At 36.8% G+C, this 25,357-nt stretch overlaps 3 protein-coding genes and 2 long non-coding RNA genes across 18 annotated transcripts in view; 2 read left to right on the forward strand and 3 right to left on the reverse strand.

The window, feature by feature from the left end:
• The window catches only part of efr3bb (EFR3 homolog Bb (S. cerevisiae)), a 1,037,141-nt gene that overhangs the window by 666,018 nt on the left and 345,766 nt on the right, over positions 1 to 25,357 (forward strand). The gene's annotated exons all lie outside the window — the stretch shown is intronic.
• LOC147839450 (uncharacterized) overlaps positions 1 to 25,357 on the forward strand; it is a 77,040-nt gene that overhangs the window by 22,409 nt on the left and 29,274 nt on the right. For 8 of the 12 annotated variants that reach the window (XM_087298955.1, XM_087298958.1, XM_087298959.1 and 5 more), the window contains exons 1-3: positions 23,520 to 23,806; positions 24,252 to 24,379; positions 24,648 to 24,755. Coding sequence is in view for 9 of the 12 variants with exons in the window: in XM_087298958.1 (XP_087155084.1) it covers positions 24,750 to 24,755 (6 nt within the window). In the remaining 3 variants the exon portion in view is untranslated. Of the gene's footprint in view, positions 1 to 136; positions 303 to 853; positions 1,053 to 16,432; positions 16,571 to 23,519; positions 23,807 to 24,239; positions 24,380 to 24,647; positions 24,756 to 25,357 lie in introns of those variants that run through there. The other 4 variants (XM_087298953.1, XM_087298956.1, XM_087298957.1 and 1 more) reach the window with 3 other exon arrangements.
• LOC147839451 (uncharacterized) lies at positions 5,653 to 5,972 on the reverse strand. The gene is made up of 2 exons (XR_015519137.1): positions 5,887 to 5,972; positions 5,653 to 5,788 (listed from the first exon to the last, which is right to left on the reverse strand). It is a non-coding gene; the product is annotated as an uncharacterized LOC147839451 (long non-coding RNA).
• Positions 10,218 to 13,101, reverse strand: LOC147839452 (uncharacterized). 2 transcript variants are annotated; one of them, XR_015519127.1, is made up of 5 exons: positions 13,016 to 13,101; positions 12,535 to 12,917; positions 12,130 to 12,202; positions 10,885 to 10,969; positions 10,218 to 10,384 (listed from the first exon to the last, which is right to left on the reverse strand). It is a non-coding gene; the product is annotated as an uncharacterized LOC147839452 (long non-coding RNA). The 2 variants fall into 2 exon arrangements; XR_015519126.1 differs by having other exon boundaries at positions 12,130 to 12,229.
• LOC560496 (uncharacterized) lies at positions 18,224 to 23,580 on the reverse strand. 2 transcript variants are annotated; one of them, XR_015518943.1, is made up of 8 exons: positions 23,102 to 23,580; positions 21,489 to 21,710; positions 20,742 to 21,409; positions 20,306 to 20,448; positions 19,799 to 20,177; positions 19,260 to 19,436; positions 19,052 to 19,140; positions 18,224 to 18,535 (listed from the first exon to the last, which is right to left on the reverse strand). XR_015518943.1 is itself a non-coding variant. In XM_087298825.1 (7 exons), the coding sequence occupies exons 1-7, from the start codon at positions 23,232 to 23,234 to the stop codon at positions 18,506 to 18,508; spliced, it is 1,920 nt and encodes a 639-aa protein (XP_087154951.1). In that variant the 5' UTR covers positions 23,235 to 23,580; the 3' UTR covers positions 18,224 to 18,505. The 2 variants fall into 2 exon arrangements, 1 of the variants encoding a protein (XP_087154951.1); XM_087298825.1 differs by having other exon boundaries at positions 20,742 to 21,710.

Genomic DNA, 25,357 nt, shown 5'->3' on the forward strand with positions numbered 1-25,357 from the left:
TACAAATATGACCAAAATAATCGTGATTATGATTTTCCCATAATCAAGCAGCCCTACTTGTTATCTTAAATTATGTACTTAAGAAATTATTCTATTGCTAATTGTCTTTGTTTTTTTTGTTTTTTTTTGTTCTTAGGTCTCATGTTGAACATAATGAAGCCCTAACATCGATGTGCAACACCTTCCTGGGAACCATCTCATCATATACGAAGAGAGAGATCCTACAGACCAATGTGAAGGTGTTAGAATCATCACTGAAGCCATCCAAATGCTTCAATTTGGACAATGTGGCAATATTGCTGGTAAAGGAATGCTATTCGTGGTGCTGTATATTAACCAGTGCCCTGTCCTTTATTCATCAGCAGCCAACCTGATGATTTTTGTTTATTTGTTTATATTAGGTATCTGCAGATTTTTGTTTTAAGTTGTCCTAGCTTTAAACATAAATTGTGCTGTTTTAAATTGAACCCAATCATTGAACTTAAGTATCTTCAATTTTAAAAATAAAGCATTTGTATGCTCCAAATACCCCACATTTTCTACCAGTCTAAGTACTTTTTTCTGCGTTGTTCATAGGGATCGTAAGTTAGATTTACAGTTGAAACCAGAAGTTTACAAACACTCTAAAAAAGGAACATAACCATTCTTTAAAAAAATGTCTGATGGTAAATCATACTAAACGTTCACTATTTTAGGTCCGTTAGGATTACCTAAATGATTGACATTTGCTAAATGCCAGAATAATGAGAGAACTTTTTAAATAAAATGAGAGACTCATTTTATTTAAATATTAAACTCCTTTCATGCTTGATTTATTGGTAATTGTTTATTTTGTACTTGATCTTGATTGTAGGATGTTGAACCTGATGAAACCCAAACTTTCCTGTACAACACCACCCGAGGAAACCATCTTGTCTTATAGGAAGAGGCATTGTAAAGACAATTGTGAAGATGTTGAATCATCACTGAAGACATCCAAAAACTTGGCAAATGCATGTTTTCCATCCTTGTCGTGATTTACGCATTGAACTTGGATTCTCACAAAACCAGAGGTATGCTTTTAAAGTATTTTAAAAAGATTTTCATGGGGCTAGGTGCAAATAATCTGTCAGACAAAGTCCAGGTCCTGAAAAGACTATATCTGTAAAACTTGATGTCAAGACCAAGAGGCACGAGTGTCTTCAGTTGCTGTACTTTTGTTTCAGGACAGACTGATGCATGGTCAGCTATATGTGTGTAGACTAGAGGTTTTGTACAAGTAACCTTTGCTGGAATAATTGTTGTAGGATTAAGTGAAAATTCCAAAAATTGGATTTATTTTTAGGTTGAAGGTGACTACACCTTTTGTAATAAATGAGCGTAATTAAATTAAAATTAAAACTAAATCAAGATGGTTAAATTGACTCAACGATGTTCAGTGTATTTTGATACAAGAATGTCTTGTTAATACGGATTTTATTCAACAGCTTCTGCTGTTTTCAGCATTTTGAAAAAAAAAAGGTTTTGAAGTTATATGAACTGACCATGTTACCATACAATTTAACTGCGCATAATTTAGACTGTAGTTTAAGTAAACTTTAATAGCATCATTTCTCAGAGTAGTTTCAAGTAAGATAACTTAACGTAAGTAAATGTGAATCTGTATAAGTGAGAATTACTTTTCCTACATTGTTAAATAATAAAGTTAAGATGACCTAATTGACCCAAGTAAATGTAACTCAATATAAGTAAGTTTTACTTGTTCTACATTAGTAAATAGTACTTAATGTGATAAAATTATGATTACTTAAGATTATAATTATGCATAATTCAATTAAGTAAACCTAACAAATTACTTTTTACAGTGCCTATAAAAACTGGTATTATCAACATCTAAACTGGCAGCTTGCATACAAAGTAATTTAACACATAAAATGGTTGGTTCCAATCCTTCAATATTCCAGGTTCACTCAAGAGATCTCCATGACCTCTGACCTAGCTTGGTAGATCCCAAGGAAACAAATTGTTTGGCGTAGAGGAAAAGCAATCACACACATATATTATTTCAGATTGATTTTATTGTAATAATTCCCTAGATGTTTACATAAAAGATTTGCTCTAAAAACGCATAGTGCCCGGCACAATTGAGTATCCCCTTTGAAAAGTGTTATGATTTAGCTCAAAGTGAATTGAAGATTAATTTGAACAGGGATTTAAAAGAATCAACTCTTTAAATCTGAACAAACCGATGGTCCAGCGATCGTTTAAATGAACAGTTGACTTCAATTATGTCTATTAAAATTAAAACGCTATCAAAAATGTAAAAAAAAAAACATTTATGTTTAAGTAGGGTTGTTTAAGACGTTTGAAACAATAATTAATTTAACCCTTATATGGTTTCTTTATGGTTACATTTAGTTTACACCAGTTTAGTGGTAATCTGGAGGCACTACTTGCGTTCCCTTTGTGATATGAAGAATTCCCTCTGTCAAAAAATATATATTTTTGATAGTCTACAAAACAAACAATCGTTATACAATAACCTGCCTAATTACCCTAACCTGCCTAGATAACCTAGTTAACCTAGTTAAGCCTTTAAATGTCACTTTAAGCTGTATAGAAGTGTCTTAAAAATATCTAGTCAAATATTATTTACTGTCATCATGACAAAGATAAAATAAATGAGTTATTAAAACTGGGTTATTAAAACTATTATGTTTAGAAATGTGCTGAAAAAAATCTCTCCGTTGAACAGAAATTGGGGGGAAAAATAATTCAGGGGGGCTGATAATTCTGACTTCAACTGTAAAAATAGGCGCAATGACAAATTATTTCCAAGCACTACAAAACATCCCCTGAGAAATAGACAGGTTGATAATTTAAGTGATAGGCTTAACCAAAGACTCACTTAAGCTCCAACGCCACTGAAGTCTGACGTCACCTATTCAAAGTGAATGGGAAGCATTGAAGCTGACGACCCGTGTGCACTGCAAAAAATGCTTTTCTTACTAGGATTTTTTGTCTTGTTTCTAGTCCAAATATCTACAAAATTTTAAATCAAGAAGCATTTTCTAGACAAGCAAAACATATTGTCTTGTTTTAAGAAATAATATGCCAAAATGAAGTGAGTTTTTCCTCAAATCAAGCAAAATATTCTGCCAATGGGGTGAGCAAAACAATCTTGTTTTTTGATTTGTGATAATATTATTTTGCTGACACCATTGGCAGATTATTGTTTGTATTGTATGCTGGTATTGTATTTATTGTATGCTTGTTTTAAGGAAAAACTTGCTTCATTTTGGCATATTATTTCCTAAAACAAGACAATATGTTTTGCTTGTCTAGAAAATGCTTCTTGATTTAAGAACTATTAGATATTTGGACTAAAAACAAGACAAAAAATTTAAGTAAAGAAAAGCATTTTTTGCAGTGTGAATGGGGCTTTTTTAAAATGTTCACATCCATCCTAAACATATCCTTTGCTCTGGACGATTTAATAGATGTATTTGTTCTTTTGACGTCTGATTCGGAAACTAACCTTAGCGCAAAAGCTTGTTCTACTGTATCTGCTTGATGAACTTCTGAATAGTTGAGGGAGAAACACTGTGTGATTGAGGCTACCGAGTTTACAAAATACTTATTAAATACTTCAGCTATATCGTCTGGCTTATTTATCAGTTCCCCATTTACCATCAGTTCAAGTGATGACCTGTCTTTTCTTTTGTCACCTTTTAAGTAGTTCAACTGGTTCCATAATAATCTGGAGTTACCTCCTGCTTCTTCGATTATTCTCAGGAAAAAAATCTGCCTTTTCTTTTCTCATAGACACTGTGTAACTGTGCAGTTAACCCATTTTGTCAGGGTCCACGCCTGCTCCCTGGAGTTCTCTGGGTGTTCTCCTGGGGGTTCTTCTGGATTGTAGCCTGGGGGTGGCCTTGGTCACCAGCTTTATAAGGGTGGTCCTGTAACCACCCTCAGTAGTTGAGTTGACCAATGAGAAGTGACTCCCCTGAGGCAGGTTTTATAGTCTTTTGTTTTGAAGCGTGGTGATTTGCATAGGCATTCTGGGTTTAAGCTGATGCAGAAATGTTAAAAGCTTCTTAAAATGTTAATATGTTGCACACGTATTAACAGAAAATGTAAACAATCATTCAGTACACCAAATTGACTTTGCAGGGACATCAAACATGAACCATCTATGATCGTGTTTAGCTGTGGTAGAGTTAAGCATTGATTGCAGAAGTATTAAAACAGTAATATTATTACACATGTTACACATCAAGAGAGAATAAAGGTAGGGCTGCACGATTCTGAATGCTAAAATGTGAATTATGTGTTTTTTTTGCTTAAAATCAAGATCAAGATTCTTTCTCACGGTTTTTTTAGATGTAAAATAAAGGTTAATATGAAAAGGCTAATATTATTGTTAGTTCTCAAACATATCGTCATCTTGGGATTATAAAGTTCTCTGCGTTCTGAAGGATTTTGAGATATTTAGCTTCAAAGTTTTTGCAATCCACATAGCAAATAGTATGTGTGTAACATTTGTTTGTTTTTTTAAAAAGTCTTAAAATATAAACAATAAGTTGTCATTTAATAAGAATATATCAATAACTCAATTTTGATAAAAATGTCAGATAGAACCATAGACTGTAAAATATATGGACGTGGTATTCGTGATGTCACCCATAGGTTTAGTAGTGCGGCCAAACGTCACCATTTTGTTTGCGCGTCATCGCACCCACAGCGGAATACCAAACAAGGGCAAAGAGGCAGAAAGTGAGCGGAGCTACAGACACCTGCTGGCATTTTGCTTAGACCTGACTTAGACAGACTTTACTTTGGGATTAGCCTATAGCTAATCAATCTGTCAGATTCTGGAGTGCATTACAGCTCTAAAGAACATCATAAATGATAAATGATCTTAAATAAAACAAATACATTAATAGAGATTGTGTATCAGTATGTAATTTCACTCACCACGTGAATGGTTTGTGAGCACAATTAAGTGCACACAGCATGCTATATCATCTGATAATAGTAGGAAAATAATCCCAAAAGGCAATTGACTGTGTAAAGAAACATTAACCAACACAAAAATGCGATGTACTGTATATGTCGAGTTCATCAGCTAATTAGCCGTAATCAGCTGAGGTGACGAGACAGCGAGCAGCGAGATCTAGCTTTCACTCAATTGGTCACGCCCATAATTATGCAGACTTAATATAACTTAATGAAACAGATGAGAAATAAAAAAATGTACCCCCCTCAAAGTTGTCATGAAGGTTAATCATGGCTATATGCACTAAAATCATCTTTTGTATTGGCTGTAAGCATGTTTTTATCAGCTGTAAAAATGTAATTTCCCATTGCAGTCAGAAATGACCTGGGCTGTTTCTCAATTCCAAGAACGCAGAGAACAGACTTGTGTTCTTGTGGAGACCGGTCTTGCCAGGTGTCCTCGGAAGAACGAACTCAGGAGACCGCGAGGGCAGAGAACGCATCCTTTGAGAAATGAGATGCTGTGTTCTTCCTGATGGTCACATGACCTTCACGTGTTTTAAATGGTAAATTATTTAAACATTACAGCCTTCATACAACCATTTATTATTTTTCCCCTTTTCAAAATATATACTGTAGCAGCCCTTCAGCTTTCAAAGAATAGGCAGAGAGTTTTTGACGGGTGCATTTAAAAAGGTTTACTTGGATGCAATAAAGTTCATCACATAAATCATCGTCTCAGTTCTTTGTTGTATACACAGAAGCATCAAAAGACCAAAGGCACCAAAAGCACCAAAGCACCGTAAAACTAGAGAAAACAAACAAACAACATAGAAAAACAAAACAACAAACATTTACAAAACATCTAACATTTTCCAAATAAATCAAACAATAAACAAAACATACCTCGCTCTGCTTGCCGAAGGGACACTAAAAGCTCAAGGCATTCTTCCGAGCTGTACCTGTTAGCTCGTGAACAAACGTGAATTGCTCTTACTCTGCTTTGTCTCACTTAAATCCTATTAGTCTAGAGCGCCCTCCTGTGGTGACTCCAATTAGGGCAAGCAAAGCGAGTACATTAAATCATGGGCAGTTACACTCCCACCAAATCATGGTATGAATCAAACAAACAAAACAAATATCATACATGATTTTAACTTCAAATTTAACTCACAAAATAAATCCACATACAAAATTAACATTATTTGTCTGATGCAAGAAAGTTGCAACTAATCACTCTCAACTATAACAACCAATTTTTGGATTGGTCGCTCAATAACTGAATGTGAAGAATGGTGCCCCAACCCCGTTTTCTGTTTTTGTTCTCCTGTTTGAACTTTAACGCGTCTAACAAGGCCATCATTACCTGGAAAAACCTCAACAACCCTACCTAACTGCCATTTGTTTCTAGGAAGCATGTCATCTTTAATGATTACAATGTCATTTACTTTAAGATTACGTCGAGGTACGTGCCACTTCTGTCTTGTGGATATATTCAGGAGATATTCCCTTTTCCAACGACTCCAAAACTGTTCAATCAAGTACTGAACCCTGCGCCACCTTTTTGTAGCATACACGTCTTCCTTTAGAAACTTCCCTGGGGGAGGAAGAGCAGTCTCGGATTTCATTAAAACAAGATGATTAGGAGTTAAAGGTTCTAGTGATTTTGGGTCGTTTATTCCATCCACAGTTAATGGTCGACTATTAACAATAGCCATCGCTTCATAAAACAATGTTCTTAGAGAAGAGTCATCCAGTCTACCAGGGCACAAAGAAAGAGTAGAATTCAGCACATTACGCACAGTCCTAATTTGGCGTTCCCAGACACCTCCTGAGTGACTAGCTGAGGCAGCATTAAAGATAAACTCACACTGATTTTCCGCAAGATATCTCTCCAGTGTTTTGACATCGCATTCCTTAAGAGCCTGTTTGAATTCATTTCTAGCTCCTACAAAGTTTGTACCACAGTCGCAATAAAGTTGACGAACAGCTCCTCGCAGACTTATGAAACATCTCAAAGCATTAATGAACATGTCTGTTGATAGGTCTTCAAGCATTTCAATGTGGACTGCTCGTGATGAAAGGCAAGTGAAAAGAAGGCCGTACCTTTTGTACTCCTTTCGTCCCTTTTTTATAATAAATGGACCAAAACAATCCATACCCGTGTAGCAGAACGGGGAAGAGGCTTCAGTACGTTCTTTTGGAAGTTCTGCCATTTGTTGTTCCTCCACTGGTCGCCTGAGTTTCCGACTTTGAACGCAATTGTAGATTAACTTAGCAACCGACTTACTGCCACCAATAATCCAAAATCCATGTGTCCTGAGTTCCATAAGCGTTTGGGACCTTCCTTGATGGCAAATTTTGCTGTGATAGTGTTTTAGAATAAGGTTGGTAATGTGGCTCTCTTTGGGCAAAATTAATGGATGTTTAACCTCTTCGCTAAGAGATGATCCTTTCAACCTTCCTCCAACACGAAGACCATTTTTCAAGATGGGATCCAGGTGGAAAAGTGAACTGGACTTCTGAAGAGCCTTACCTCCTTGGATTGTTTGGATTTCTTGGGAGAAGGCTCGTTCTTGAATAAGCTTAATCACAGCCTGTAATGCACACTTGCGTTCTTCAACGGTGACAATATCCTTAAGACATTTCTTCCTTAATGCTAGCCTTTTTATTCGAGCAACAACATTGATTAGAGTTCTCAGGGAAGAGAAGTGGCCAAATCGATCAAGGAAGTTAGCAGTATCACTACTTTTAGTCAGCCGTACCTGTACAAGTTTGACTTCAGGATCTCCTACTAGTAATTTAGTTGAAGTGTTTGGAGCTGGACACACTTCTTGGTCCCATAAAAATGTAGGTCCAGTCATCCAGTTAGTAGATCTCAACTCTGAAATGAGTAAACCTCTAGAGGCATGGTCAGCAGGATTTTGAGAGGTGTTGACATGATACCACTGGCTTGTATTTGTAATTTCCTTGATCAATTGAACACGATTAGCGACAAACACGTGAAACCTTCTTGCTTCATTGTTGAGATATGCAAGAACAACTTGAGAATCAGACCAAAAGAACTCTTGATCGATCATCATTTGCAGTTCAGCTTTTAGCAAAACACTCAGTCTAGCAGAAACCACCGCAGCAGCCAATTCCAGTCTTGGAATACTCTTGATTTTTATAGGTGCCACTCGAGCCTTGGCCATTACTAGGCAACAATGCACTTCATTTTTGTCACTCTTGACTCTTAAGTAGGAACATGCACCATACCCAAGGTTGCTTGCATCTGAGAAATGATGCAACTCTGTCAACACAATCTTACTAAAGGACGAAGGATAGTAACATCTTGGAACAGTAAAATCTTTCAAGTCCTGGAGACTATTTTTCCACTCCTCCCACCGTGGAATTAAGTCATCAGGGAGAGAATCGTCCCATTCCATATTTCTCTGACAGAGCTCCTGCAAAATGCACTTTCCCTTCAAAAGGAAAGGAGCAACAAATCCAATGGGATCATATAAGGAAGATACAATTGACAAGATACCTCGACGTGTTGCAGGCTGATCTTTAAGTTGAGTGTTGAAACTGAATGTGTCATCCTTTGTAGACCACTGTATGCCAAGAACATGCCCAGATGATTCAGAAGTCAAATTTAGTGGCTTAGAAGAAACCGCCCACTCTGACGAATCCACACAGCGCAAGACATCTTTCTCATTTGAGTTAAACTTATGGAGACGTAACCCTCCAAGCTTGCACAGGGTTTTAGCTTCTGCAATCAAATCTTTAGCTTCCTGTATAGATGGAACTGAAATTAAGCCATCATCCACATAAAAGTTATTATTCACAAATGAAGAGGCTTCAGAATACTCAGATTTGTACTTCTCTGCGAGATACTTCAGGCCAAAGTTCGCACACCCAGGAGATGAAGCTGCACCAAAAAGATGCACAGTCATTCTATATTCAATGGGCTCTTCTTTCAAATCCCCATTCTTCCACCATAGGAATCTTAAATAATCTCTCTCTTCAGGGGGGACATGAAATTGATGAAACATCTTTTCGATGTCACATGTCACAGCAACGGCTTCCTTCCTGAATCTACAAAGTACTCCCACCAGAGAATTAATCAAATCTGGACCAGTAAGAAGAGTATCGTTAAGAGATATGCCACAGAATTTTGATGAGCAATCAAATACTACTCTTAACTTGTCTGGCTTGTGAGGGTGGTAAACTCCATGATGTGGTATATACCAAGCTGTTTCTTTATCAGGTATTACTGGAGCAATCTCTGCATCTCCCTTGTTGAGCATTTCTTCCATAAAAATCTTGTAATTCTCATGGTACTGTTGATTTGACCTTAACTTCTTACCTAAATGCTGCAGACGTAATAAAGCCAGCCTCTTGTTGTTAGGGAGTGAAGGTGGATTACTGCTCTTGAAAGGAAGAGGTAACTGAAAATGTCCATCTTCTTTATGCTTGATGTTATCACTGAGATAACGAATAAAGCGGACATCTTCCTGTGACACATATTTGTCTTCATAACTTTTCTCATTAAAGTCACACTCCAAAACTTTCAAGACATCATTAGCTGTTGGAACTCTCATTTCTTTCACAGACACTCGATGAACAAAACTTTGACTTCCTTGTCTGTCTAAGTGGGGATTACAAAGACCGATAATGCTCCAGCCCAGCGCGGTTTTCTGTGCAAAAGGCTCATTTTCCTTACCGATTATGACCTTTAGGGGAGCCAACGCTGAAGGGCAGTCATATCCAATCAATAGTCCTATATCACAACTCTGAAGTGGTGGCATTTCATTGGCTATGTGCTTAAGATGAGACCAGCATAATGCAGTTTTCTTCGTTGGAATGTGAGCTTTATCCACAGGAATGAAATCACACGTATACACTTGAGGTATTTGGATACATTTCCCACCTTGAAGTCCTCGGATTCGCAGACCACTAACCTTGTTACTTGAAGTAATCGTGTCTGTAGTTGTCATAGTACTGAGTTTCAGCTTCACCGCTTGACTGCTCACTTGCAGCTCATCAATAAAATCCTTCAAAATAAAGCTTGTGTCACTTTGTGTATCGAGTAAGGCATAGGTAAGGATCTCATTTTGTGGCTCTTCTACTGTGGAGATAAACACTGGAACAATACTAGAAGTAGCAGAGACATGTTGTGTTACTGCATAAGACATTGCCCTTTGCCCCTCTTGACTTGTATATGCTTCTGATGTAATATCTGCTTGGGATACCTCTGAATGTTTGCGTTTATCTTCGTGCAGACAAGTTGGATGACGCAGTCCACATGTTCCACAAATATGCCGTCTCCTACAGTCCCTAAAAATATGCCCTCTTCTCAAGCATCCGAAACACATGTGATTTTCACGAATGAAAGATCTTTTATCATCCATGGGCTTCTCTGCAAAGATAGGACATTTGACGATACTATGCATTTCACTCTTACACACAGAACATGGTGATGTTACCTTGAATTCTGGTCTTGAATCTTTTACTTGAGCCTTAATATTGAAAGCTTTTGCTCTTTTCAGATACTTTTCATCTGGAACCTTTGAACTGACTAGCAGTGGAGAAGTGAAAGGGTTGCAAGCTATCTTTGATTCCTTCTTCAAGAATTCAGCAAATTGCTTAAAACTTGGATAGTCTCCTGTCATATCCAACTCTTCAACAACAATTCTGTTCCATTTACGGACAATCCATTCTGGTAACTTCTTAAGCAACTTGTAATTTTCCTCGCAATCATTCAAGATGGACAAACCTTTGACTTGTGGAATAGCTTCAACACAACCTTGCAAGAAATCACTGAACTCTCTCAAGGAAAATGGATCGTTTACTCCCACCTTGGGCCATTTCATGAGTCTCTCTCGAAAAGCACGCTGAATAATGAATGGGTTTCCATACCTCTCCTTCAAGACTCTCCAAGCACCCTGATATGTATCATCGGAGTTCTTATAAAAGAACCCTTCTACGGCCTTACGAGCTTCTCCTGCAAGATAGGTTTTTAAATAGAACATTTTCTCACTTGCTGGGATGGATTTACAATCAATGAGTGCTGTGAAGGACATTTTCCATTCAATAAACTTCAGAGGATCGCCATTAAAAGTGGTTGGTTCTGGAACAGGTAAACGACTTATACTTAAGGAGTTCACTAATGCTTGAGCTAAATTCTCAGTCTCTTTAGTTTTCCTTTCTTCTTGAAATGTTTGTGAAGGTAATGGATTTATCACAGGATTACGTTGAGGTTTGTTAGAAGCTTTTCTTCGTTCAGGATAAATGACATTTCCGGTCTCGTCGTCTTCCAAACTGCTCTCTTCAAGACAACTTTCTGCATTGTTATAAGCTTTCACTCGAGCTGCAGCTACGTTGACATCTTTTTCCGCTTGTAACAATTGCAATTTTACTTTTTCTTCTTCTAACTTGGAGCGCATTTCAATTTCTTTCTGTTTAATATCCGCTAACATTCTTGCTTCTTCCAGCTTCCAGTCATTCTCCAGTTTAACTAGTCGAGCTTGCTGATTGGAAATTTCTTGAATGGCCCTTTTCTGCTCTACTTTAGCCGCAAGTTCTGCCTCTGCATCAGCTCGTTTACTTGAAGCTTCAGAGGAAGTTTCTGAGAGAGCTGACAAACTTTCTACAGTCTGTGACGATACTGAGATAATGGTCTCTGTATTGGTACAACCAAATATAGACTCATACTCCTCTTTGTTCAATATCTGCCTAACTCTCTCTTTAACTACTTCCCTTTTTTGAATGACATCAACAGTTTCTATTCGTTTGCTCACCAAATCACAAATTTCTGTACTCAATATGGAACAAACATCTACTCTTCTTACAATCTCTGGAGTAGCAGTTTGATTACGCAGTAATGGGGCATAATGTTGAGTGACAACATCCTGACTAGTTTGAATGTCTTTCAAAATTTGCTCAAGCTCTTCACATGTGCATAAGGCTTTTAATTTACATCTAATTTCTTTAGCTGTCTGCTTCCAGGAAGTATAAGCTTTATTAAAGGCTTTCTCGTGCTTTTTTGTCTCTTGTTTTTGCATTTCTAAACCCTTTTCTGTGGGATTTCTTTTTCGAGAGCTTGATCTTGATCTAACCTGTTGCATTTCTGTTGTACTATTCAGATCTTTATCAAGAACTGACCTTTGACTTGCTTGTGCCGCCATTTGCTCCGCTGTGTCGTCCATTTTGTCTGTCTACAACTTAAATCAGCAACCTGCTTACATCAGACAAATTTAAACACCTAAAATATTATAGCAAAGGTAATAAGTCAAAATCACATGTGCAACAACAGTATAAACTCTTAAGACTTTAAGCACTTTAAAATTGCAAACATTTGTCTAATACATGCATCATGAATATAAGCCCAACATTACCCAAACACCTTGAAGCATGAGCACTTAAATCATTAGTCACTCCTTATTCTCAAACTTCAATTACTGCATACAAATTCAACAAAGCATACAAATATAAATCCCTTTTTTTTTTTTAAAAATTGCAATTATCCCAAAAGTAATAAATAGATAAATATTTTTCCTTTTCTTGTACCTCTGAGTCCACAACGTTTGTTTGCAGTCACCTTTCAGTCTTTCATGAAGAGTTTTCCCAGTTAACTGTGTAAAGTCGCCGTCCTAGTGTAGATTCAGTCTGTTGTAGATACCATGCAGTGCCACAGACGAGATGAAGGCTTGTAACATGACACTCATGTGATGAATCACCAACGTGATGCAAACGCCATGTGTAGCAGCGAGTTTTACTGTAGCAGCCCTTCAGCTTTCAAAGAATAGGCAGAGAGTTTTTGACGGGTGCATTTAAAAAGGTTTACTTGGATGCAATAAAGTTCATCACATAAATCATCGTCTCAGTTCTTTGTTGTATACACAGAAGCATCAAAAGACCAAAGGCACCAAAAGCACCAAAGCACCGTAAAACTAGAGAAAACAAACAAACAACATAGAAAAACAAAACAACAAACATTTACAAAACATCTAACATTTTCCAAATAAATCAAACAATAAACAAAACATACCTCGCTCTGCTTGCCGAAGGGACACTAAAAGCTCAAGGCATTCTTCCGAGCTGTACCTGTTAGCTCGTGAACAAACGTGAATTGCTCTTACTCTGCTTTGTCTCACTTAAATCCTATTAGTCTAGAGCGCCCTCCTGTGGTGACTCCAATTAGGGCAAGCAAAGCGAGTACATTAAATCATGGGCAGTTACATATACTTTGCATAAAAACATTATAAATATATGTTGCACAATATAAATAAAACAGATTTTAATACGAATTTCAGCAAACAAACACCCTTAATGAGTTTATCCCTTTATTAAGATGTCCATGGTAATGTTTATATTCACCATTTCATTTAGGGAAACTCCTGAGGTAAATAATTCATATCTATGAACTTTAATAATAATTCTAGATAAAATGCTGCGCTTCCCACCTTTAGTCGCAATGACTTCTGACTTCCAGAGCAAGTTCAGTGCTCAAGTCTGCATCGGTGCGTCCTCGATATCAAGAACACATCCGGGAAGTTTCACGTGTCCTCCGTACTTGCGGTCTTTAGTATTGAAACTGAACTTAGGCAGCTGATGATGACGTTTCACGAGAACACGAGGCCTCAAGACCGCTGAAGAACGCATATTGAGAAACAGCCCTGGACTTCCTGGAGCCAGCCTCTCAAGGCGAGTCGATGAATTGCAGTTTTAGATTTCCTTATTGGCTTTCCGAGGGAGAGCGGGAGGTTGCCGATTAGACAGAACCTTATAATTCTAAAGTGACTATATGGTAAAACATGGTTTGTACAGTCATTATGGTGGACTTAAACAGACTTTCAATATGTGCTGTTTGTTAATTCACAATAAAATGATGACATCAGAATACAACTATTCATAATTATAAAATTGAATTATTATGTTTGAGAGGTGCTTGTCATCTGTCATTGACAGCATTATTAGTCCATTTGTTTTCACTGGTAAAATCAGACATTTGTCATTATCAGATTGCATTATATTTAACATTATATAAGCTAGAGTAGCTATGTGACACAGTAAAACATTTATTTTCATGCACAACACTATGTGTTCCCTATGAAAGAAAAAATGTATCAAATGCTTGTCGTAATCATAACCGTAAACTGTGGTATTATCATTTAAATGGCGGCCAGTTTCATTTTTACTTCCCAGTGCGGCTCATGGCTGCCGTCACTGTGATAAAACACACTCACATGCTAATCATTCTTTCTGCGCGGCTCTCAAACGATCGCTCTGTACAACAAACTGAATGTTATTTACAACTATATTACTTGTTATTCACAGCCTATGCAGATTCTGTTCACTAAAGCAGCAGGCTGCCGTCATTGGCGTGCACACGCGCTTGTTCTCGGTAGCTCGTGGTCAGCTCACGTGTGATTCCGCGGCCACAAATACATCATTACATGAAGACAGAAATTACATTTCTGGGTGAATTATACCTTATAAATACAGTATGTGACACTTTTGATGGCATTTGAAAGTGTTCATGTTCCTGTGAAGACTTGTGCGACTGCCTTTAAGCTTCTCTCCTGACCTTGAAAATTTAATTGGCTGAATCGTAGAAAAGCTAAATAAAGATCGTGTGTAGGGTTGAATCGAGATCGGGTTCTTTTTTAGATTAATCGTGCAGCCCTAAATAAAGGTTAACATTAAAAGCATCAGTCTTAAGCAAGGAGCTTATACAAGTTTGACCATGTCATTTCTGAGCATTCCTTCGTCTCATAAATATTGTGGAATCGGATTACACACTGACCATCCAGTCTTTTCCTGGGTAGGAGAGGTTGATGGTGTCATTCGTGGAATAAATCAAAATAATTATGTGTCTGATCGGTCACAACTGTTACAAAATTATAATGTTTCTAAATAAACAACAACCATGTGTATTGCAGAAATTTTAATGAACACTTTTATTAAACCGTTAACATAAGAGATTGCTCTCAACGTATACAGGTTAATAAAACACTACACTCAAATTAAACAAGGTATTGCAAATACAATTACACCCCCTAGTAATCTAATCTAAACCAGTTATTTTGTATGCATGGCGTCAATAAATTTTCCTGTTAATTAAAATTTTATTTTATGTTTTCTCTTCACACATTCAGTGGGGTGCACTCATTCATTATATTATTTTATTAAAATAGTTCCAGTTTTGCCAATAAAACAGATTTACAGAAGTATCTATATTTATATAATCAATATAAAACAGTCATTCACAGTTAATCAGCAGTCTGAGATGTTTTAATCGTCTGTTTATTTCTGATGCTGAGATTCTTCTAATGTTTGACACAAATGAGCTGTTTAAAGTTTCTCTCTTTCTTCTGTTTTTTAGCAGACTCAAGCGTATGGAGAACATTAGAAACTGGACACATATACCACATCCACAGCAGACATCTTCAGTGATTTTCATGGCTTGTATTTATTTTCAGAGGAAATGCAGGTAAAAAAAAACAACTATTATTGATCTTAGAGTGTGTTCTTGATAAACATTAAAGCATTTCACTTTATTAACACTCCTAATAACACTGACTGTGGCTAATAAAATGAGTAACACATCAAATCAAAAACCAGATTTCTTTGTATTTCCATTGCTAAGACTGAACTTTTAATAGATTTACATTTAGCAGACACTTATATCCAAAGCATGAAGATAATAGAAGCACTTCAGATCACCAGAAAACAACAAGATGTAGATGCAGTGACAAGTCTTAGTTATTTTAGCTGTGTGTGTATTTTTATTATCTTGAAATAAGTAAAGAAGCAGGACAAACAGATGGTTAAAGAATACATTAGGGAGTGCTGTTGTTGGAAAATTAAGTGCTGCTGAAACAGATCAGGGCTCAGTGGTTAGCACTTTCACCTCACAGCAAGAAGGTTGCTGGTTCAAGTCCTGGCTGGACCAGTTGCCCTTTCTGTGTGGAGTTTGCATGTTCTCCCTGTGTTTGTGTGGGTTTCCTCCAGGTGCTCCAGTTTCCCCCACAGTCCTGACACATGCAGTATAAGTGAACTGAATTAACTAAATTGACCATAGTGAATGAGTGTGTGAATGAGAGTGTATGGGTGTTTCCCAGCATGGTGCTGTGTTGCGGCTGGAAGGGAAGCATTTTTACAGTGCATTTGTTCTTAAATGCTAAAAATTCCATCACATGTATTCTTGTACATCAAACACATTCAGCTCAGTAGCGTTAAATCCAGCTAATCTTTGTTAAATCTACAAACGTTGTCATTTTTAATCCTGGATGATCTCATTTGAAACACACAGTAACAGCAGTAATCAGCCTTTAAAAATAGAAGAAGCACTTATTTTTGACAAATGTGACTTTATTTTTTAAACTTTAGTACAAAATTCATGATTGTCATCTGTTGTGAGGCTTGTCGCCCCAGACTAATGTCAGTTTTTGTCCGTGTTCAGCTCAGCACCACCTTTAAGATGGGCAGTTTCCAGTGGCACCACGTGGAGGAACGGACATCGCCACCTATATATACAGGGTTTGGATTATCACTCACCATGAACTACAACTACACACAAAATCACTAGTCAATAAATGATGTCCTCCAACCATAAATCATATACCACATTAGCAAAACATTAGACTAGAGAAGGTTGTATATGAGGACAATATTAAAGCAAATACTAAAGGTAGTAACTTTATTCATCTTCAGAACACAAATGAAGATATCTGAATGAAAATAATGAAGATATTTTAGTTAAATCTGAGAGCTCCTTAATCTCTCATAGACAGCAAGATTCCTGACTATGAGGATACTTTTATGTGCACATAAAACAAAAATAACTTTATTCAACAGTTTCTTCCCTCAGTGTCAGTATAGGGCGCGCGTTCACGTGTTGCGCCTCTGACATATAACCTTGGATGCGCCTGTGAAGTTTTTAAGAGAGGAAGTCAGAGAGGAAGTCGCACAGGCATCCGTGGGGTATATGTCACTGCACAGTGCTTGTGAACGCGTGCCCTATAATCACACTGAGGAGAAGAAACTGTGAATAAAAATGTTTGTTTTATGTGAAGGCGTATGATCTGTTTTGAGGATGTTTTTTTACTGTTTTTCTGGACTTTGAGTCTGGATGAGGGAGCTCTAACATAAAAATAAAAATAGTTAAAATAGTTCTGAAGATGAACATGAGGATGAGTAATAAATAACATAACTTACTTTTTTAATGTTTTATTTAATTTTGTTGTTTCTATTAGAATTTCTGATTGGTCAATAACATAATAATATAACCAGTTATAGATTTATGTTTCAATATAGGCAGTTTTTTATAGTTTTATTTATTAATTATGTTTTTTATTATTTTATTTTTTTTACTTTTTTATAGTTTTATTTATTAATGATGTTTTATATTTTATCAGGAGTCTCTCTCCTCTGGCTCAAATTACATTTCTTAGAGAGAGACACTCAAAATATTTGGACCTGGACTGGGAACGACACATAAAACAAAAATAACTTTATTCAACAGTTTCTTCTCTCAGTGTCAGTATAGGGCGCGCGTTCACGTGTTGCGCCTCTGACATATAACCTTGGATGTGCCTGTGAAGTTTTTAAGAGAGGAAGTCAGAGAGGAAGTCGCGCAGGCATCCGTGGGGTATATGTCACTGCACAGTGCTTGTGAACGCGTGCCCTATAATCACACCGAGGAGAAGAAACTGTAAAAATGTTTGTTTTATGTGAAGGCGTATGATCTGTTTTGAGGATGGATGTAATAAATGAGGATGAGTAATAAATAACATAACTTACATTTTTATGTTTTATTCAATATTTTTCTAGAAGGATTTCTGATTAGTTAATAACATGGCCAGTTATAGTTTTTTATTGTTTTATTTATTATTTATGTTTTTTATTTTATATATTTATTTTTTTTTACTTTTTTTATTGTTTTATTTTTTTCCAGTTTTGTGGCCAAATTGGCTGGTGAGTGATAATGTTCATTAGAAACCCTGTATATATATCAGTTGATCCCAGTAGTCTTTGGTCAGGAGTCTCTCTCCTCTGGCTCAAATTACATTTTTTAGAGAGAGACACCCAAAATATGTGGACCTGGACTGGGAACGACTGAGATATATATATATATATATATATATATATATATATATATATATATATATATATATATATATATATATATATATATATATAAATATATATACATATATATATATTTTTTTTTTTTTTTTTTTTTTTTTTTTTTTAGCATGTGGAAGTGCAAAAGTTAAACCAAAAGCTGGTATAAAAAGTGTGGAAAGGGCTATGTACACTATTTGAAGGTCTAAACTGTTAAGTGCTTAATAATTTTTTTTTCTTCTTTACAGGAAATTTAATTAGAGCCAGTGTAAGTGTTAAAAAAAGAGCTATGACACTGCAGAACCAAATTATGTTCAGATTTCTATGGATGAAGTTATGTTTAGCTATAGGACTATGGTGGTGTGGTTTAAAAGGGCTAGATCCACCCATTAAGTGAGGACATTTCTCCTCATTTCTCCTCCTCTTCCTTGTTCTCCTCCTGAAACAAAAACAGTCAGATTTACAGCATTAATGAATTAAACAAACAACATATAATTAAAAGAAAAGCAATAAATTTAAAAAGAGAACATTTAAGAACACAAGACTGTCGTCTGACACTAGCTGGGTTTCCATCAGCCTGTGTTGATGCACCTTTTTAAAAATCACATGAGAAACACGTTTAAATAAGAATCCCTTAATTCACAAAATGTTTTATGCTCACTTGAGGTCATTTTGGATTTGTGTGAAAAAGGGTTCATGATGGAAATGCATTTGTCAAATGAACTTTGATTTCTCAATTATACTCCCCTTGTTTACTGTTGGTTACGAGGTTACCAATACTACAGTTCAGCTGCTCGACCAACTTAATGGAAATCATTTGCTCATAATTCACATTTATAATTACAAAATATATATTTAGTGAACTTTGAAAAGATGTGCTTCACATTATAATGGAAACTCAGCTCATGACAGATTCATTTAACTGATGACAAAATCCTTAAAGTCTGTTCATTACCTTAAACCAGGCATGGTCACGGAGTGCATGCAGCTTATGCCGAGACCAGGGCCAAGGCTGCAGACAACAGCTGATGAAATCACAGCATTCTGTGTAAAAAAAAAAAGGAAGAAGTACATTTAATTATTACTTTAAAGTTATACATGCTTTTTTCATTGACGTTCAAAATGTCCTACATAACCATCTTTAGCTGAAGTGGAGATCTCACCTTCTGACCTTCCATATTGGTAAAGATCTTTGTTTTTCATCCTGCGGATGTCATGCTTGCCTGGATATTTTTTTAACATTAACAAAAACTGAAGAAGCCCGAGTGACCACACTGTTGCTGGCTCTCCGTAGTAATAGCCATTCTTTTTAAACTCGGGAGGGCTGAACTTCATTGTGCCTGAAAGAAAGAGATTTTGTTTTCATTAGCACAACATCTAAATTTCCCTCTGAAAATGTAAACAACAGTATAGATCAGGGGTGACTAAACCCAGTCCTGGAGGATCTGTGTCCTGCAGTTTAGCTCCAGCCCCACTTAGACACACCTGAACAAGCTAATCAAGCTCTTACTAAGTACACTAGTCATTTTCTGTCAGGTGTGTTGAAGCAAGTTGGAGCTAAACTCTGTAGGCCACCGGCCCTCTAGGACTGAGCTGTGGCACCCCTGGTATAGATAAACAACAGTGAATGTTTCAAGAGTTCCATGTGAATGACCCTTGACCCATCACAAGAGCTCCGTAGAGCTTTGAAGGATTTACATACCCCAGTACTCTTTGTAAAAGCCGTCAGTAAGGAGTTCACCACAACCAAAGTCAATCAGTTTGACTTCATAGGTCTCTGGGTTAATCAGCAAGTTGCCAGGCTTGATATCGCGGTGAAGCACTCCACGTTGGAGGCATGTGTCAGCTGCAATTGTTGCCTGGTACATGATTTTCCGTATTACCTCCTCTTCGATTCTGTCTTCGTGTTCTCTTAAAAATTCACGTACGCTCACACAGGGTGTGGGCCGCTCTAGGACCATAAAGTAGCGATCAGCCTCCACCTTCCAGTCCAGAAGCTGAACGAGTTCTTTAACCTCGGGGCCTTTAGTGGCAAGAAAGTGCAGAGCGATCTCCGCTGGAAGTGGCTGGTCAAAATCATCCTAGAAGAAAAACAGTTGTTAAGATCATTTGATGGAAAAGTTATTTCCTGTTAAAACTGTTAGCACCTTTAATATGACATGTTTAAAATGGAAACAGTTAATCAGAGCAAAGAGCACAGACTACTTACAACACGGATGTATCGCTTAGCCTTAAAATCTGCAATTTTTACTGCCACCCGAAGGCCATCTTGTAAACGGGTCGCTGCGAAAACGGTTCCAAAGCCTCCTTTGCCCAGCTCAGCACCAATTTCATAGCGATGTGAGTTGATCTCTGTGAAAAGAGAAAAAAGAGAAGTTAATCAAATGTGAGAATTAGTGACAGTGCTACCTTCATCTAAAACTACCTGCTTCATCAGGGGTCAGAACAACAGAATTAACCCCATCATCTAAAACCTTTTTTAGTTTTGTCTTCCCTATATATATGATTTTGATTTTTATGATTTATATATATATCAAATATATACAAAATCTGTATTGAAGACAGTTTATAGCATAAAAGTCATTAAAAACTATTAAAATGTGCATGTGTGTTGGGTGACTGGGGTGTCATGATAGTAAACTTACCAATAATGTGTGTGTCTTTATCCTTCTGCTCTTCTGGCTGAGGTGAAACAGCGCCCTCTGTCTGACAGGATGCCCCTTTACCAACATCTTTACAGCCGAGCTTAGCCGAGACCACATTTGGAGGGTCATCATGACTACAGCCGGGCTTAGGAGAGACCACATTTGGAGGGTCATCATGACTACAGCCGGGCTCAACAGAGACCACATTTGGAGGGTCATCATGACTACAGCCGGGCTCAACAGAGACCACATTTGGAGGGTCATCATGACTACAGCCGGGCTCAACAGAGACCACATTTTGAGGGTCATCATGACTACAGCCGGGCTTAGCAGAGACCACATTTGGAGGGGGGTCATCACCACAGCCGGACTCAGCAGACAAAAAGTCTGTAGAGGCGTCATCACCACAGCCGGACTCAGCAGACAAAAAGTCTGTAGAGGCGTCATCACCACAGCCGGACTCAGCGGACAGAAAATCTGTAGAGGCGTCATCACCACAGCCGGACTCAGCAGAGAAGAAGTTGCTGTAGGAGCTGGCTGTGAGCTCACTACTACAGTTGAATCCGGCTGAGTAAATCTCTTGAGGGTAGTCATCACTACTGCTGGACTCAGCGTAGAAAAGGTTTGGAGAAACATCATCACTGCTGGAGGAGCTGGCCGAGTCCTCACTGTGACCATCGACAGGCTCTACCAGTGATGGTTCTTCACCGTGAACACTGTCAGGCTCTACCAGTGATGGTTCTTCACCGTGAACACTGTCAGGCTCTACCAGTGATGGATCTTCACCGTGAACACTGTCAGGCTCTACCAGTGATGGATCTTCACCGTGAACACTGTCAGGCTCTACCAGTGATGGTTCTTCACTCTGACCATCAACAGGTTCCTCCAGTGATGGTTCCTCAGTCTGAACATTGATCTGTTCCTCCAGATGCAAAGATGATTCTTCACACCAGTCACCGATTTGTCGACCTGAAGGAAGGAACAATTTGAAACAAAAGATTTTAGTTTTACTTGAATAATGTTTATCCAGTGTTTATTATTGATATGAACAATGCTGTCAGTTATTAAGTGACTTTTAAGGTCATTTCTTTCTGCTTTTAGTTGTTGATAACCCTAAGCTTGGCAAAAACAACTAAAAACTATGAGAAACGTTTTCATGTTTTCCACTACAAAAACCATTAAAACATTAAATATCAGCATTTGTTATCCATTAAAACCACTGCATTGTGTTTTAGGACATATTCCTGAAGGATTTAGTGGTTTAGGACTAAAAATTACAAGCAGAGACCAGGGATCTAACAGGGGTGTCAAACTCAAATCACATTGAAGGTTTTAATATTTTATTTGTTGATTTTGTACGGCAGTAAAAATTATTTCTGTTCATTTTCATAACAAATTAAGATGTTTTAGGCAGATCTTAGAGCTCCTTCATCCTCCATTGAGAGCAAGGGTCATTCAGATGCCAGAAAGGTACCAAACACATCCAAAAAACAGAGGAAGCCATGCACAGGCATCTAGAGCTTTTATCAGTACAACGTGCTTGTGAACGCATGTAATATACCAACACTAAAGAGAATAAACTGTTTGATAAATTGGTTTACACAAAAGTATTCTTGTAGCTTGATAATATACTGACTGAACCACTGTAGGCATTTGGTCTGTTTGAGGAAGTTTTGTGGTATTTTTATGTACTTTGAGCAAGTCAGGAACCTTGCTGTATATGCAGGATGAGAGAGCTTTCAGAAACATCTTCATTTGTGTTCAGAAGATGGAAGACGGTCTCAGGGGTTTGGAGTGACGTGTGGGTGAGTAATTAATTACAGAATTAGCATTTTTGGGTGAACAAACCATTCCATCTTGAAGCAGAGAAAAGGATTTTGTATTTACGGATTACGAATGCATAATGGAAAAACTATGCAAAGCAGAAATACTTTACTCAGTTTCTGTCTTGTTTCTAGTCCAAATATCAAAACATGAAATCAAGAAGCATTTTTTTGACAAGTAAAAATACAGTCTTGTTTCCAGAAATATATCAAAATGTAAGTAAATAACTTAATTAAATCATTATTTCTGAAAATCAGATATTTTTGCCTGTCTAAAAAAAAGACTCGATTTAAGAATTTTTAGATATCTGGACTAGAAACCAGACAAAAGCTATTATTTTATATTAATGTTGGCACCATATTAGACACGTTTGTGTGAGGTATGTTTGACACCACATTTATTAATTAGGTCTGTATTATTATTCACTTTGTTTTTGTGAAGAATGTTTACAGTAAGGTCAAATAAGTGTAGAGCCCTACACAAACTCCAGTATACAAAATGAGCAACATGTTCTTATAACACACAACAATATTTACCATCACTGTTGGCCACGGAGGTTACCGTGACCAGTCCTTGACGGTCGATGCTTTCATCTTGACCTGAGACGGTGGACTTGATGGTTCTTTCTCTCAGGAAAAGAGCAATTACTCCGAGTACGGTAAATAACATGAGGGGTTAATTTCCGTACACTTAAATATGAGAAATGTTAAATAAACCTACAATAAATACTGAAATTCACTGTAAGTAAAGCTCGTTTGTCAGAGTAAGCCTTAATAAATCGTACGCTATCAATTGACAATGTACGAAAAGCAAATTAATCAAAGCAAACTTTGTACAACTCAACTAAACACTTTGTCAAGTAAGAGTAATGGCGAATGTGGAATGTAAGAGGTGTCTCTCGTAAGAATTCGAATGTGTTCCAGCGTTTCCCAGCCAACTGATACGTGATTGGTCAGTTTTGCGCTGTGTATCTTTAATCTTCTCTAGTTAGCGGTTGTGTGTTTCCTTCGCGGGTGTTTTGGAGCAAAATAAACTGATTTTTTAGGAAATCTTTGTTTGACTCGTAAATACTTCCTGTTTGATGAATCATTACTGGTCGTTTGGTGAACTCGAGATTAGTTTTTTAATCGGTCGATTTAAATACATGTACAGGTAAGATTTGTCTTAGCATTTATTTTGTTCTTCAAATATAAGTTATTGGCGATAAGCGCTTGTTTACAAATTAAACACGGTATATTGTGGTGTATTTCTATTAAAATTAGCAGATCTGCCTCGTCAAACTCCATCTAACGTTACCCTGCAAATACAGGAGTAACGTTAATGTGATGCTGAGATTAATAAAATGGCGGCGTTTCTCACTGATTCCTGTTTGGCTTTATAAATTACTGGTTCATTAGAATTTGTTCTGTTATTTGACATCAATGAGAAGAAATATATATGTTTAATGTTCAATATTGAATAGACACTTATGTTTCACATCTATTTGTTAAAGAATGACAAAAACTGGATTTATTAACTGTATTTTGAAAATAACTATTAATTATCATTATCATATCATTCATTCATATGTGGAAAGGAATGCATGAAAGTTACTCTCTCTAGGCTTTATAGCAACAGGTGACACATTAAAAATGTATCTAGAAATATTAATGGTTTAATCTCTGACTTCTGGAGTTTAAAACGCAGACAGTAACTGTGGATGCCATCTGAGCACTGTGGCACGTAATCCTGCTGGAAGAAGCCACCAGAAGATGGGTACACTGGTGATAACGGGATGTACATGTTGAATAACAGAGAATCCATGAATTTTGCTGGTAATTAAAATTTTATTTAATGTTTTCTCTTCACACATTCAGTGGGGTGCACTCATTCATCATCTTATTTTATTAAAATAGTTCCAGTTTTGCCAATAAACAGATTTGCAGAAGTATCTGTATTTATATAATCAATATAAAACAGTCATTCACAGTTAATCAGCAGTCTGAGATGTTTTAACCGTCTGTTTATTTCTGATGCTGGGATTCTTCTGATGTTTGACACAAATGAGCTGTTTAAAGTTTCTCTCTTTGTTCTGTTGTTTAGCAGACTCAAGCGTATGGAGAACATTAGAAACTGGACACATATACCACATCCACAGCAGACATCTTCAGTGATTTTCATCGCTTGTATTTATTTTCAGAGGAAATGCAGGTAAAAAAAACATCTATTATTCATCTTAGAGTGTGTTCTTGATAAACATTAAAGCATTTCACTTTATTAACACTCCTGATAACTCTGACTTTGGCTAATAAAATGAGTAACACATCAAATCAAAAATCCAATTTCTTTGTATTTCCATTACTATGACTGAACTTTAAATAGATTTATATTTAGCAGACGCTTTTATCCAAAGCATGAAGATAATAGAAGCACTTCAGATCACCAGAAAACAACAAGATGTAGATGCAGTGACAAATCTTAGTTATTTAGCAGTGTGTGAATTTTTATTATTGTTTTGAAATAAACAAAGAAGCAGGACAAACAGATAGTTAAAGAATACAATAAGGAGTGCTATTGTTGGAGGATTAAGTGCTGCTAAAAAAAGATCAGATTGTCCTAAAAATAACCAGAGACTTGGGCTTCACAATATATAGTTTCAGCATTGATATCACAATGTGCAAATCAGCAATAGTCACATTGCTTGAACCTCAATTTTAAGTAGACATTATAATTAACCAGTAAATACAGAGCGCATAATTTGATCACAAAGTTTAAACCTAATATAATAGTGTCAAAGATATTTGATGTGTTTT

This window comes from Danio rerio, chromosome 20, assembly GCF_052040795.2.
Source record: "Danio rerio strain M-AB ecotype USA chromosome 20, GRCz13ab, whole genome shotgun sequence".
In the NCBI taxonomy this organism is placed as follows: Eukaryota; Metazoa; Chordata; class Actinopteri; order Cypriniformes; family Danionidae; genus Danio; species Danio rerio.